The 16,239-nt window shown below is 42.9% G+C and overlaps 1 protein-coding gene across 2 annotated transcripts in view; it reads right to left on the bottom strand.

The window, feature by feature from the left end:
* Window positions 1-216: 216 nt before the first annotated feature.
* The window catches only part of LOC140726144 (snake venom metalloproteinase BjussuMP-2-like), a 68,007-nt gene continuing 51,984 nt past the window's right edge, over window positions 217-16,239 (bottom strand). For both annotated transcript variants that reach the window (XM_073042117.1, XM_073042118.1), the window contains exons 12-14: window positions 13,784-13,889; window positions 10,686-10,737; window positions 217-3,592 (exon numbers count right to left, since the gene is read on the bottom strand). In XM_073042117.1, the coding sequence (XP_072898218.1) occupies window positions 3,450-3,592; window positions 10,686-10,737; window positions 13,784-13,889 (301 nt within the window). In that variant the 3' untranslated portion in view covers window positions 217-3,449. The remainder of the gene's footprint in view (window positions 3,593-10,685; window positions 10,738-13,783; window positions 13,890-16,239) is intronic.

The following is a 16,239-nucleotide window of genomic DNA, read 5'->3' as shown; positions in this document are numbered from 1 at the left end:
TCTGAGTACACAAGTATCTCGTCTATTGTTTGATCATACCTGTGACCACTGTGGGACCTCAGTGATTTTCTGATCCCCAGGTTCTGTTAGGAGTCTAAGAATGAGTGAAAACTTGTTGCTTTATGATAATTTATTTGAAGTCTAAGAATGAGTGAAAACTTGTTGCTTTATGATAATTTATTTAACAGTTTCAACAAAAGAACAGATACAGAGCATATGAAGCTAAGAAAGACAAAAAAACAAAGACACAAAGATGGCACCTTTACAAAAACTGGCACTTTTATACTTCACATAAGAAATATCCCTGAGATAAGGACTGACCAATTAAGACACATAGTCAGAGCACATGTGTCAGTGCTAATGCATACCCAATGAAAAATGAAAAAGCTGATAAACTGTTATGTATCTGCTGTACCTCTTTCCCACCAGTAGGTGAAGACAACAGCACATATTGTTTAAAATATCCTAATTTTAAAAAAATACAAATTGTGTTTGTAAATATTATGATTTTAGTCTTGCATTACTTTAACAAAGATGTCATTGCAAGCATAAAAAAACAACTGATTCCAACATTATGTTTGTATTGTAATGAAGTAGTAAGTCTGGTTAAACAACCACTTACACTTATAGAACTAAGATTCACAGTATCTAAACAAGAAAGTCGAAATTGAGGTATGACCTTACTTCTTGTCTGAAATTCACATTTCATTAAATTGAGAACATGAAAAATCCAACCAAGCATAAGCCATTCAACATTACCCAACACAGACAGGAGAAAATCTGCAGATCCTGGAAATCCAAGCAACACACACAAACTGCTGCAGGAACTCACCATCTAGAGTAAAGTCCTGCTGAAGGGTCTCGGCTCGAAACGTCAACTGTTCACTCTTTCCCATAGATGCTGCCTGGCCTGTTGAGTTCCCCCAGCATTTTGTGTGGGTTGCAAATTACCTGCCATTCAGAGAAATCATGACTAATTTTGACCCTTCAATCCACCTGACCATCTAATTCCAATTTCCATCCATTCTTAAAACCCAATATCTCCAAAGACCCTGAATTTAATCAATGAAGGACACCCAAAGTCTCCGGAGTTTACAGAGAAAGGTGTATGAGATTAAAAAAAATATCCACTGAGTGGCAGTTCTGTGGGCAAAAATGCCTTCTTAATGAGAGAGGTCGGGGAAGAAAGGCCAGACTGGTTCAAGATGACAAGAAGGCAACAGTAATTTAAGTAACTACATATTACAACAGTGATGTGTAGAAGAACATCTCTGAATGCATAACACATCAAAACCTGAATGGATGGGGTACAGCAGCAGAAGGCCATGGACATACACTCAGGGGCCACTTTATTTTATAGCTAATAAGGTGGCCATTGAGTGTATATGCCTGTCTAAGAATTTCTTAAATGCTCATAATGTACCTGCATCTCGCAACAAACAACATTCCCTCTAGTTTTTATTTTACACGGCTGAGTGGACCAACCATTGCTTTGAGCAGGAAATTTTTACGTGACCTGAAAAGTGTGCGGCATTTTACAATAACATTATAAAAAAAAGAAATTCCATCTGCACAGCAACAAAGGCTATGTGCATGGGAACACAGCAGCTACCTTGCAGCCGCACAGCTTAGAGGGAACAGTGCTCACCACCCTAGTAGGGCGTTCAACACACTTGTCACTCTCTGTGTAAAAAACCTGACCTCTGACCTCCCTCCATACTTCTTGCCAATTCTCCTGAAATTATTAACCTTTTACACTCTGGGAGCGGTTTCTGCCCGTCCATTTCATCGATGCCTCTTAACATCTTGTACACCTCTGCCAAGTCACCACTCATCCTCTTTCACTCCAAAGGGAAAAGCCCTGGTTTACTCAACCTAGAACTTATGCTCTCTAATCCAGGCAGCATCCTGGCAAATCTTCTCTGCACCCTCTCTAAAACTTCCATATCCTTCCTATAATGGGACGACCAGAACAGACCACAACATGCCAAGTTTGGTCTAACCAGGGTTTTAAAGAGCTACATTATCTCACAACTCTTGAACTCAGCACTCTAACTAATGAAGGCCAATATATTACTGGCTTTCTTAACCATCCTATCAACCTGCATGGCAACTTTGAGGAATCTATCTGTGCCATGCTTCCCCAGAAGCAAGTATATCCTTCTTTTTGTATTCTAGGTTGGATCTCACCATAGGCTATACAGCTGCAGCAAGACTTGCTGTAGTCCACACACACTGAAATAATTGCTTCTTGTAACTGAATGCTCAATGTAGAACGACATTCCATTTAGAAGAGTGATGAGTAGGATGTTTTTGAGCCAGAAGGTGGTGAATCTGTGGAATTCATTGCCACAGATAGCTGCAGAGACCAAGTCATTGGGTATATTTAAAACAGAGGCTGATAGGTTCTTGATTAGTCATGGTATCAAAGGTTATGGAGTGAAGGCAGAAGAATGGGGTTGAGAGGGATAACAAAACAGCCATGATTGAATGGCAGAGCAGACTCGATGGGCCAAATGGCCTAATTCTGCTCCCATTTTTTCATAGGCATCTGCAACATGTGAACAAATACCTCAAGGTCCCTCTGTATATTAAAATCTATTCATTTCTTACCCACTATAAAAGAAATCAAATTCTTCACAGTTGGTCTTTTTTTTGAAAAATCTGAATGTTTCTTTCTCTACCAATTCATTCATAACAAACTAATAGCAGATAGTGCAAGGTCAGTTTGGTTCAATTCACGTACTACGGATGTTTCCAGTCTTCAAGATTTCCAGTACACAAGTGTAAAGGAGAATGAAATAATTGTTACTCCAGATCCAATGTGTAACAAAAGAAAACACAATAAATATAAATACGTGAGATAGCTTATATACATAGATTGATTTTATGCCCATAAAGTGATGCCAAGCACAGGGGTGACCCTGACAGGAAATGATAAAGTAGTGGAAGGGTGGGTTAGTGGCTGGAGTTGTTGGCCAGCCTTACTGCTTGGAGAAAGTAATTGCTTTTTTGAGTCTGGTGGTCCTGACATGTGTGCTCCATAGCCTCCTCCCTGATGGGAGTGTGAAGAACAACGACTATATCCCTGTGATGCGTATTGGATCAAACCCTTTTGGCACTACTGTATTATAAAATATTCCATTATGAATGATTCAAACATTCAGATACTTACAAAAAAATTCTCCCTCAGTGGACATAGGTTGATTTGAATGGTTAGCAATGACAGATCATACATTTTGACCATACATCTTTACATTATTGGAGCAAACTTGATGGCAGAGATCTTTTCTCTGTTTCACTCATCTCTGAGATCAGTTTGAGCGAATGATTTTATGCTCTGCTGCCTTATCTGATGAGGTAGTGAATGAATGATAATGGCTCATTGAATCAATTATTTTGAAATAACGGTGTGAGCTTGCCCCTTTACATCACTTGCAGTTCTTTGGTTAGACGACGCTTTGCGGAAGGAGGTGGTTAGAAACGTGCTGAATGCTGCTCGCGCGGTTTTCTTTTCTTCTGTGTTTCAGGAAAAGCAATATATCAACTGCCGCAAAGATGAAAAGAACCAATGAAGCGGAGGCAATAATACCTGTCGATAGATAAAAGAAGTGCTGATGGTACGAATATCTTTCCTCTGAAACATTCATCCTGTTTTGATTCTGATGCACATTATCACATTCATTTAGTTCGTTTCTTTGGAGATACAGCACAAAGGAGGCCTTTCAGACCGCACCACCCAGCAACGTCCTTACTGTATTTAACTCCAGCCTCATCACATGAAAATTTGAGGTAGTCACACTGAAAAGACAGGAGGTAGGCAAATGGGTGACAGTCAAGAGGGGCAGGGGGAGCAGACAGAGAGAGCAGAGCACCCCTGTGGCCGTTTCCATCAAAAATAAGTATACCGTTTTGGATACTGTTGGAGGGGATGACCTACCAAGTTGCAATGGTCTTGTCTCTGGCACTGAGGTTGGACCCTCAACTAGGAAGGGGAGGAGGGAAGAGAAGAGAGTGGTAGTGATAGGGGATTCTATAGTCAGGGGGGCGGATAGGAGATTTTGTGGGGAAGATCGGGAGTCTCGGATGGTATGTTGCCTCCCTGGTGCTGGGGTCCAGGACATCTCAGATCGGGTGCAGGTTATTCTCGAGAGGGAGGGCAAGAACCCAGATGTTGTGGTCCATGTAGGGACCAACGATGTGGGTAGGGTGAGTGAGGGAGTCCTGCGTAGTGAGTCCAGGGAGTTAGGTGCAAAGCTGAAGGGCAGGACCTCCAGGGTAACAATCTCAGGATTGCTACCTGTGCCACGTGTGAGTGAGGCAAGGAACAGGAGGATTATAAAGATTAATACGTGGCTGAGAGGATGGTGCAGGAGGGAGGGCTTCAGGTTTTTAGATAATTGGGCTTTGTTCCAGGGAAGGTGGGATCTGTTCCGACAGGACGGTTTACACCTGAACTGGAGTGGTACTAACGTTCTTGCAGGAAAATTTGCTAGTGCTTCTCGGGGGGGTTTAAACTAAATTTGCAGGAGGCAGGGATCCAGAATGCGAGAGAGGATAGCGAGATGAAGAATAAAGGGCAGGTGGGGACTACACGGTTCCGGAATATTAAGTGTGTAGTAGAGAAAGGTGAGGCGGAACAAGTGATAAGGAGGACACGTGTACAGAGGGATGGTCTGATGGAACATGGAGTTAAATGTGCAGAAAGAATAAGTAAATTTAGGAAGGACAACAAAATTCAAGGGGCGTCTAGCCCGATGGGAGTTTGGGGAGCTGGGTTAAGCACAATAGGCAGCGAATTAAACAGAGAGAGGAGAAATGGGCTAAAAATTCTATATCTGAATGCACAAAGTGTCAGAAATAAGGCAGATGAGCTTGAAGCTCAGGTGCGAATGGGTAACTATGATGTTGTTGAGATAACGGAGACATGGCTGCAGGGAGATCAGACCTGGGAAATGAATGTACAAGGGTATACGTGCTATCGTAGGGACAGAAATGTGGGCAGAGGGGGTGGGGTGGCCCTGTTGGTGAGGAATGAGATTCAGTCTTTTGCAAGGGGGGACATAGGATCAGGAGAAGTAGAGTCTCTGTGGATAGAACTGAGGAACAATAAGGGCAAAAGGACCCTAATGGGTGTTGTCTACAGGCCACCAAACAGTAGCATGGATATTGGATGCAAGTTGAATAGGGAGTTAACACTGGCATGTGGCAAAGGTAATGTTGCAGTAGTTATGGGGGATTTCAACATGCAGGTGAACTGGGAGAATCAGGTTGGTGCTGGACCCCAGGATAGGGAGTTTGTAGAGTGCCTATGGGATGCATTCTTGGAACAGCTTGTACGAGAGCCAACCAGGGACAAGGCTATTCTGGATTTAGTGTTGTGTAATGAACAGGATTTGATAAGCGATCTTGAAGTAAAGGAGCCATTCGGAGGTAGTGACCATAATATGATAAGTTTTTATCTGCAATTTGAGAAGGATAAGGGCAGATCAGAGGTGTCAGTGTTGCAGTTGAACAAAGGAGACTATGGAGCCATGAGGGAGGAGCTGGCCAAAGATAAATGGACGGATATCCTAGCAGAAAAGACAGTGGAACAGCAATGGCAGGTATTCTTGGGAATAATGCACAAGGTGCAAAATCAGTTCATCCCCCGGAGAAGGAAGGATTCAAAGTGGGGAAAGGGGCCACAGTGGTTGACAAAGGAAGTCAGAGATTGCATAGCATTAAAAAAAAGGAAGTATGACAGAGCTAAGGTGAGTGGGAAGACAGATGATTGGGAAATTTTTAAGGAACAACAGAACTTAACTAAAAAGGCAATACGAGGAGAAAAAATGAGGTACGAATGCAAGCTAGCCAGAAATATAAAGGAGGATAGCAAAAGCTTTTTTAGGTACGAGAACAGAAAGAAGATAGTTAAGAACAATGTTGGGCCCTTGAAGAATGAATTGTGTGAAATTGTTATGGGAAACAGGGAAATGGCAGAAGAATTTAATAAGTACTTTAGATCTGTCTTCACTAGGGAAGACACAAGCAATCTCCCAGATGTATGGATGGGCCAAGGACATAGGGTAACAGAGGAAATGAAACAGATTGACATTAGGAAGGAAACGGTGATGAGTAGACTGATGGGACTGAAGGCTAACAAATCCCCAGGTCCAGATGGTCTGCACCCTAGGGTACTAAAGGAGGTGGCTCTAGAAATTGCGGATGCATTGGTAATCATTTTGCAACGTTCCTTAGATTCAGGATCAGTTCCTGAGGATTGGAGAATGGCTAATGTTATCCCACTTTTTAAGAAAGGAGGGAGGGAGAAAACAGAAAACTATCATCCTGTCAGCCTAACATTAATAGTGGGGAAGATGCTAGAGTCCATTATTAAAGATGAAATAGTGGCATATCTAGATAGCAGTGATAGGATTGGACCGAGCCAGCATGGATTTACCATGGGCAAATCATGCTTGACTAATCTATTGGAGTTTTTCAAGGATGTAACCAGGAAGTTACACAAGGGAGATCCAGTGGATGTAGTGTACCTTGATTTTCAGAAGGCATTTGATAAAGTACCACATAGGAGATTGGTGGGTAAAATCAGAGCTCATGGCATTGGGGGGAAGATATTGACATGGATAGAAAACTGGTTGGCAGATAGAAAGCAAAGGGTAACGGTGAATGGGTGTTTCTCAGAATGGCAGGTGGTGACTAGTGGGGTGCCACAGCGCTCGGTATTGGGACCACAGCTGTTTACAATTTACATCAACGATTTAGATGAAGGCATTGAGAATAACATCAGCAAGTTTGCTGATGATACTAAACTGGGTGGCAGTCTGACATGTGATGAGGATGTTAGGAGAATTCAGGGTGACTTGGATAGGCTGGGTGAGTGGGCAGATACTTGGCAGATGACGTTTAATGTGAATAAGTGTGAGGTTATCCACTTTGGGAGTAAGAACAGGAAGGCAGATTATTATCTGAACGGTGTAGAGTTAGGTAAGGGAGAAATACAAAGAGATCTAGGAGTCCTTGTCCATCAGTCACTCAAGGTGAATGAGCAAGTGCAGCAGGCAATGAAGAAGGCTAATGGAATGTTGACCTTTATTACAAAGGGAATTGAGTACAAGAGCAAGGAGATCCTTTTGCATTTGTACAGGGCCCTGGTGAGACCACACCTGGAGTATTGTGTACAGTTTTGGTCTCCAGGGTTAAGGAAGGACATCCTGGCTGTTGAGGAAGTGCAGCATAGATTCACAAGGTTAATTCCTGGGATGACCGGACTGTCTTACACAGAGAGGTTAGAGAGACTGAGCTTGTACACACTGGAATTAAGGAGATTGAGAGGGGATCTGATTGCAACATATAAGATTATTAAGGGATTGGACAAGATAGAGGCAGGAAATATGTTCCAGATGCTGGGAGAGTCCAGTATCAGAGGGCATGGTTTGAGAATAAGGGGTAGGTCATTTAGGACAGAGTTAAGGATAAACTTCTTCTCCCAGAGAGTTGTGGGGGTCTGGAATGCACTGCCTCGGAAGGCAGTGGAGGCCAATTCTCTGGATGCTTTCAAGAAGGAGCTAGATAGGTATCTTATGGATAGGGGAATCAAGGGATATGGGGACAAGGCAGGAACCGGGTATTGATAGTAGATGATCAGCCATGATCTCAGAATGGCGGTGCAGGCTCGAAGGGCCGAATGGTCTACTTCTGCACCTATTGTCTATAATTTATAATGACCAATTAACTAACCAATATGTTTTTGGAGTGTGGGAGGAACCCAGAGCACCCAGGTGAAACCCATGTGCATACAAGAGCAACATACAAACTGTCTTACAGAGGGCACCAGAACTGAACTCCAAAATTCATCACCCCTAGCTGTAGTAGCATCACGCTAACCGCTAAACTCCCGATGTGCCTTTTTCTATTCCTTAATCCCCAAGCCACTCTTTTCTGCCAGCTTTCTATCTTCCCTCCATCCCCATTGAAGTCACTATTGTGATGATTCCATGGACTCTCTTTGCCCTCCCTCTGGTGATCACGTTGTCTCCAATTAACTGGATTCCGAAAACTTACACACATCCTTTGATTACACTTTACTTAACTGAGCACACAGAGAACGGTGTGGCCCATCACTAAACTTAAATAAAGAATTGTTATTTTTATGCAGATATTAACCAACTAGTAAACTTTTGTATAATCTAATACCTTATTTGCTTAATCAATCACCAATCACACTACAATAATACAGATGTTAATAGTCAACCTCCATGCTAAAGTCGAATAATACTTTAGAATTAATAAAATGACTGACCAATATTAAGTATCACCCTAGAATCCTTTGTTTGCATCCTCATCTTGTCTCGGTATGCCAAATGGCTGTGGCCCCCTGACGTGCAAAGAGAAGCTGTGACCTTCAAAGGCCTGGGTTGACTGTACACTATCTGTAAACTATCCTTGCCTGGACATTCTTGCCTTGCTGCAACTTTCACAATTTCAGGGACACACTACAGCAGGCTGATTCCTATCACTGCATGGGGTCAACCCTAAGTCTCAGGGAGCAATAGCTCGATCAACAAGCGAAGAGGTAAGCCTACCACTATTGCAGCCTGGGTTCGACTCCATCACTGTCAGTAAGGAGTTTCTACGTTCTCCCTGTGAACGTGTGGTTTTCTTTCAGGTGCTTTGGTTTCCTCCCACATTCGAAAGATGTACAGTTAGGGCTAGTGAGTTGTGGACATGCTACACTGGCGCCAGACGTGTGGTAACACTTGCAGACTGCCCAGCACAATCCTTGCTGATTTGATTTGATGCAAATGATGTATTTCTCTGTATGTTTCGATGTTTCTATGTACACCAATCTTATAAGGACACAAGAAATTCTGCACGTAAAGAGCTGGAGGAACTCAGTAGATCAGCCTTCCTGGTCTCTCTTCTTCCATTCCCACCCCTGACTCCTTCTCTTACCCCCTTCCCTTCTCCTCACCTGCCTACCACCCCCTGGTACACCTCTTCCTTCCTTTACACCCATGGTCCAGTCTCCTCTCCTATCAAATTCCTTTTTCTTCAGCCCTTTACCTATACCACCTCTCACCTTCTGACCTCATCCACCCCTCCCACACCCACCCACCTTCCCCCTTGTATTCCGTCCCCTCCCCACCGTCTTTATCTGGCTTCTTCCTTTCCAGTCCTGATGAAGGGTCTTGGCCCAAAATATCCAATGTTTATTTCCCTCCATAGATGCTGCCTTACTTGTTGGGTTGCTTCAGCATATTGTGTGTGATAACCTTATAAGAAATTTAACTAAGTTTTTCCTCAGGGTCCTGTTCCCAAAGGAGTCAATCATCAGTCAATCCAGCAGTGCTTCAGCTTGTTCTCCCTTCAAAGGGAGGTTCCCCAGGGACGTCCATGATCAGTGAACTCGGTGGCAGCGACTGCAGCATGGAGAAGACCATTCGGCCCATCAGATTGTTCTGCCCTTTTATATGGATCCTTCTACTCTCATCCCATTCTACTGCCCTCACCCTTTGCATTCAAGCTCTTAGCAAGTACTCATCCAATTCCAGCGCCAATGGTGCAGTGTGTCAGCCAGAATATTGGGAAAGTACTCTATATTCCAGTCATCTATAATCTGGGTTGGAGAAATGGCTTCTAGCTTCCTACTTTGCTTTTCATGAACTTACATAGCAAGAAGGGGGGATATTTGTACAAGACTCAATTGTAAAAGACCCTGGCAAGGCCACACTTGGAATATGGGGCTGAGAGGAAAGGTGGATCAGCCATGATGAAATGGCAGAGCAGACTTGATGGGCCAAATGACTTAATTCTGCTCCTATGTCCTACATATATTGCGCTCAGTTTTGGTCACTCTGATATAGAAGTGATGCAATTACAATGGAAGTGGTGCAGAAAAGGTTTGCAAAGTAATAGCCGGGATTTGAGTGACTGAGTTATAGGGATAGGTTACACAGACTTGGGGTTATTTTCCATGGAACATCACAGACTGAGGGGTGATCTTATAGAGTTGTCCAAAATCACAAGGGGCATAGATAGGGTAGTCTTTCTTCCCAGGGTTGGGGAAATGTTTAAGTGAGAGAGGTGCCAGATTGCTGGTGCCAGATGGGGTGGTTTGAGTATCTCAGAAACTGCTGATCTTCTGGAATTTTCCTGCACAACAGTCTTTAGAGTTTGCAAAGGCTGATGCGAAAAACAAAAAAAAAAACACATCCAGTGGGCAGCAGTCCTGTGGGAGAAAACACCTTGTTAATGAGAGAGGTTAGAGGAGAATGGTCAGACTGGCTCAAGCTGACAGGAAGGTGACAGTAACTCAAATAACCAGGCGTTACAACAGTGGTGTGCAGAAGAGCATCTCTGAACACACCACACATTGAACCTTGAAGTGGATGGCTACGGTAGCAGAAGACCACAACGGGTTCCATTCCTCTATCTAGTAAAGTGGCCATTGAGTGTATCTATACTACTCCACTTTCCAATTTCCTTTCAGTTTCCTTCAGCTTTCCTATTTCAACTCGATGTGTGATAGATAAATCCTCCAGTCATTTTGCTAAGTTCCTTCAGTCTGTTTGCTCAACAACCCCCCAGTAATATTAACCCAATGACACTGTCCAGCGAGCATGGCATTGGTTAACCCATCTATTCTCACTTTCCCAATTGAGATCCTCGGGCTTGGTACTCACCAATCTTCAAATTCATCGAACTGTTTTCCTTTATTAATGCCACCGTGATATTCTGGTAAAACAAAATAGTGAAACCTATCACCCTTGGTCCCTAAATAAATACATTGCCAGTGATGCAGGGATAGATAGCAGGTGAATCCTTTAGAATGAGAATCAGGTTTATTATCACCGGCATGTGTCGTGAAATTCATTAACTTAGCAGCAGTAGTTCAATGCAGTACATAGTATAGAAAGAAAAATAAGTAAACAAACAAATAAATAAACAAATTGATCGCAGTAAGTATATATATATATATATATACATCTATTGAATAGATTTTAAATAGTTTTAAAACAGAAGTAATATATATTCTTTTTAAACGTGAAGTAGCATTCACGGGTTCAAAGTCCATTTAGGAATTGTATGTGCATACGATACAACCTTTATGTATCTAAAGCATCTATATCAGCTTCAGTGTTGTCTTATTTTTATTTATGTATTATTTGCCCAGCGGATTATCGGCACCCAATTGCCCACCATTGAGAACATCTACCATAAATGCTGCCTGGGCAGGGCGAAGAGCATTATCAAGGTTGCATCTCACCCTAACCATGGACTTTTTACTCTCTCCCATCTGGTAGGTGCTACAGGAGCCTCCGCTCTCACACCAGCAGGCTCAGGAAGAGCTTCTTCCCTGAGGCTGTGACCCTGCTGAATCTCACATCAGTATTGTACCCATATTGTACTGTCTCAGTACTTTTATATTTGTATGCTGTAGCACTTACTTTTTATTCACAGTTATTTTGTAAATAACACTACTCTTTGCATTTCTGGTTAGATGCTAACTGCATTTCATTTGGCTTTGTATCTGTACTCGGCACAACGACAATAAAGTTGAATCTAATCTAATTTAGAGATACAGCTCGGTAATAGGTGCTGAGCTCATGCTGCCCATGTAACCAATCAACCGATCAACTCATACGTCTTTGGACTGTGGGAGGAAAACAGAGCTCCTGGAGGAAACCCACGTGGTCACAGGGAGTATATACAAGCTCCTTAAAGGCAGTGTCAGGAATTGAACTCAGGTTGTTGCCTCTGTTATAATGTTCTGCTAACCACTACGCTACCATGCCACACCCTTGTAAAGGACGTAACAACACTGGGAGTGTAACAGAAATTCAACAGAATATCGAAATATTAACCTGAGATACAGTGATTCATTGTGAGGACAGACTGTGCTTGTTTTCTTTGGGGGTGGGATGGCTGAGCAGGGATCTGCTAGGGGAGGGTATGGGGTAGCTAGAAGGGACTGTTTCCCCTCAGCAGAAATGTCTAAAACTAGCATGGATAATTATCAGAAACAGTCATGAAGTGTCTGGCTTTGCAGCAGCAAAACTGTGCAATATATAAAAAATAAGTCTGCAGCTAAGGACACTGCGCAGCAGATTCGGCAATTGCATTCGTGCTAATTTCTGTTTCCTTCTGTCTATGTTTAACCCCCATCTTTTCGTTGTAGCGCTTTTTGAGACGAGCAACGTTACGTTGTCTGCTTACATTTGGCCTAGTCTGGAAAGTGGACTATCAATTCGACTGACGCTGGAAACGAGCTGTGTTCGTTTTGTATTTAGATATTCATTTCTGCCGCCGTGTTGGCATCTAGTTTTCTGTTTGGGAGTTTAGTTAATGGCTCTGTTTTGGCCTAGAGTTTATTGTTTTCCTTTCTCTTAAAATTTCATTCGCATTAAAGTCTGTGAACTATGGACCCGCTTCACCCTCTCTCTCTCCACATTTGGGCCATATCTGAATGCCGGTGACAAAGTCAGGAAAAAAATGCATAAGAGGAATAGTGAGGTGGTATTCATGGGTTCATGGACTGTTTAGAAATCTGACGGCAGAGGGGAAGAAGCTGTTTCTAAAATATTGAGTATTGGTCTTCAGGCTCCTAGTGCAATCGAATGGACACTCAACCTTACATTGTGCTTTACTGGCTACCTGCACTGCACTTTCTCTGTAGCTGCTACTGTTTTGCCTCGTTCTTTCACAATGCACTGATGTGATGAAGTGGTCTGTATCGATGGGACAGGATAGAAAATGGGTAGAAGCACTAAGATGCCCACTGTTTCCAGTCCTGGTGAAGGGTCTCGGCGCAAAACATCATCAGTTCATCAGATGCTGCCTGACCCGTTGAGTTCCTCCAGCATTTTTTGTGTGCTGATCTATTCCAGCGTATGCAGTCTCGAAGTTCAAAGTAAATTTATTAATAAAGTACGTATATGTCACCACACACAACCCTGAGATTCACTTTCTTGCAGGCATTTACAGTAAGACAAAGAAATACAATGGAATCAGTGAAAACTGCACTGATAAACAACCATTGTGCAAAAGAAAAACTGCACAAATCAAAAGTAATTATAATAATAAATCATTATCATTATGTGCCGTGTCATATGACATGGGTGATCATGGTCTTTTCATGACCATGATTGTTCTTGCAAAGTCTTTCTACAGAAGTATTTTGCCACATTGCCTTCTTCTGGGCAATGTCTTTAGAAGACGGGTGAGCCTAGACATTATCAATACTTTACTGTACAGAGTATTGATATTCAGGCATTTTCGTCCTTCATTTGTAGTCCTGAAAAAGGGTCTTGGCCAGAAACATCGACTGATGACTCTTTTCCATTGATTCTGCCTGAACTGCTGAGTTCCTTCAGCATCTTCTGAGTGTTGCCCTTCAGAGATTATCTCCCTGGCATCAGTGGTCACAAAACCAGGACTTGTGATATGCACCAGCAGCTCATACGACCATCTACTACCCTCTCCCAGTGCTTCATGTGACCCTGATCGTGGAGGCTAAGTAGTTGCTACACCTTGCTCAAGGGTAACCTGCAGGCTAGTGGAGGGAAGGAGCACCTTATATCTCCTTTAGGAGAGACACATCTCCATCCCGGCAATTTTATAATAAATAAATAGATAGATAGATAGATAGATAAATAAATAAATAAATAACTGATACTGAGGACCTCCTTGTGATAAAATCTTGTGATTTGAAAAGTCCCATGGAACTGGTTAAGGAAATAGCATTATATTTCTTCCACCAATGTGAGATTCCCACACTCACCATGGAGGTGGCTGGCCGATCCTTCAAGCAACTGATGTCAAATCTTCTCAAGAAGCTGTTCAGAAATTTCTTACTGCAATCACTGAATATTGGATTCATTGTTGACCTGTGGAGGAAAAAAAACAATGAACTCAGTTGGCAAATAGAAGTAAGTAAAGCTTATGTAAATCCTTAGAGGGTCCGTAATCATTTTTGGGGAATAAATCATTCTTGGGGAAACTGCAGTTTAGCCACTGTGAGATTTATTGATACATTAATATTAGTGCCCAAGACATTACTGTGGCTGCATTTGGAATATCGTGTTTAACTTTGGTCACCCTGCTTTAGGAAAGACAGCATTGAACTAGAAAGTGTGAAAAGGAGATTTACAAGTTTTTTTAAACTCAAAAGACTGTGTTTATAAAACTTGTATAGAGTCCTGCCAAAGAGTCTCGGCCTGAAACGTCGACTCTTTATTCCTCTCTGCCTGACTGCTGAGTTCCTCCTGCGTGCTGTGTGTGTCACAAGTTTTATCTTGTCGGGTCTTGAGCAAAAGAGAAAGCTTGAGTATGTCAGGACTTTTTAAAATTGGAGTATAGGAGAATGAAGCGTGATCTCAGAGAGAAGTGTAAAATCATGAGGGTTACAGATAGGATGAATGCCTACAATCTTTATCCCCGGGTTGGAGAATCAAGAACTAGGGATCACAGGTCTAGGGCAGGAGTGGAAAGATTTAACAGACACACGAGGGACTTCTTCACCCGGAGAGTGGTCAGTATATGAAACGTCTTAGGCCCATATATATAGCTGGAGTGCCTAAGGCTTTTTTCACAGTACTGTAGTAATTTTATGTATCGCACTGTACTGTTGCCGCAAAAAAAATAATTTCATGACATATGTGAGTGATGATAAACCTGATTCTGATATGAATCTCTATTGTGGACTGACAGCGGGAAGGGGGCAGGGAGAGGAGAATCATGGTTGGTAGTGGGAAGCACCAGAGGGCCATCCTAGGTGATCAATCAACCAATTGTTTGGAATCAAATGGCCCTGCCTGGTGCCTCAGAACTGGGCATGTCTGCATGCGCACCACCCCCCTGTCTCTGGCACTGCTTCTCTGCCACCTCTCCCACACCCATCCCGTGGCGATCCACCCTCGCCATTCCGAACAACCTTTATTCCTGCCAGATTTACAAACTCACTCTCCACTCCATGTTTGCAAACACAGTACTATGCAAAACTCTTAGGCATCCTAGATCTATATATGTTCCTGAGACTTTTGCACAGCCCCATACTTGAGGAGTACATGGATCAGAATGGTTTAGAGCAGAGGTTCCCAACCCAGGGTCCATGGACCCCTTGGTTAATGGTATGGGTCCTAGTTTAGAGGGATGTGGGCCAAATGTAGGCAAATGGGACTATCTTAGATGGGGGTCTTGGTTGCCATGGACCAGTTGGGCCAAAAGGCCTGCATGACTATATCAGAGGATACTAGGCCAAGAAAATATCCTCAGTGCAAAAGAAGATAAGTGACTTTTGACAATGCTGGTGTTGTTCACCTTGAGGCAGGGGAGGTTGGGGGGAGATTGAACAGAGGAGAAAATGACATGGGGTTTGATAAAGGATGAAATGTTCTACGTGTTGTTAAGATCTGAGGAATGCAGCAGTGTTGGATGCAGTTTCCATGGGATTATTTATACACTGAACATGGGAGGAATATAAGTATCTGAGAAAGGAGAAGGGAGTGGAATTAATGAGCGAATTATTGTAAAGATCAGGCACAAACGTAACGGATTAAATATCATCCTTGCTGTACAATTCTAGAACATAGAACACTACACCACAGTACAGGCCCTTCGGTTCATGGTTTCATGCCCACCCTTTAACCTACTCTAAGATCAAACTCACCTGCCCCCTCCCACATAATCTCCACTCTATTATCCTCCATGTGGGCATCATGGTAGCATAGCGGTTAGCGCAATGCTGTATAGGCTCAGGGCACTGGAGTTTGGAGTTCCGTTTCAGCGTCACCTCTGGGGAGTCTGAACATCCTGCCCGTGGAATGCGTGGGTTTTCTCGGATCCACTGGTTTCCTCTCACAGTCCAAAGACGCACTGGTCAGTAGGTCAATTAGTCATTGTAAGTTGTCCAGTGGTTAGGCTAGGGTTAAATTAGAGGTTGTTGGGCAATGCAGCTCGAGGGGTTGGAAGGGCCTCAACAAATAGATAGATAATTGTGCCTAACTAAGTTTCATAAATGCCCCTAATGTCATAAATGCCTCTTCCACCACCCCTGGCAAGGCAATCCACACCCTCTCCACTCTCTGTAAACCCCTTATATTTTTCTCCAATTGCCTTAAAATTATACCCCTTCCTATCAGCCACATTCTGTGATATTCTGTAATTCTGTATGACGTTTTCCTCAAAGATAATTCTGCTCCTTCTTAGAGTCCTCCAGCATAGCTCTCCTCACCCCTC

The sequence above is a fragment of the Hemitrygon akajei genome, chromosome 4, assembly GCF_048418815.1.
Source record: "Hemitrygon akajei chromosome 4, sHemAka1.3, whole genome shotgun sequence".
Classification (NCBI taxonomy): Eukaryota; Metazoa; Chordata; class Chondrichthyes; order Myliobatiformes; family Dasyatidae; genus Hemitrygon; species Hemitrygon akajei.
Note: the sequence above shows the minus strand (reverse complement) of the source record. Positions and strands in the feature narration are given on the sequence as shown.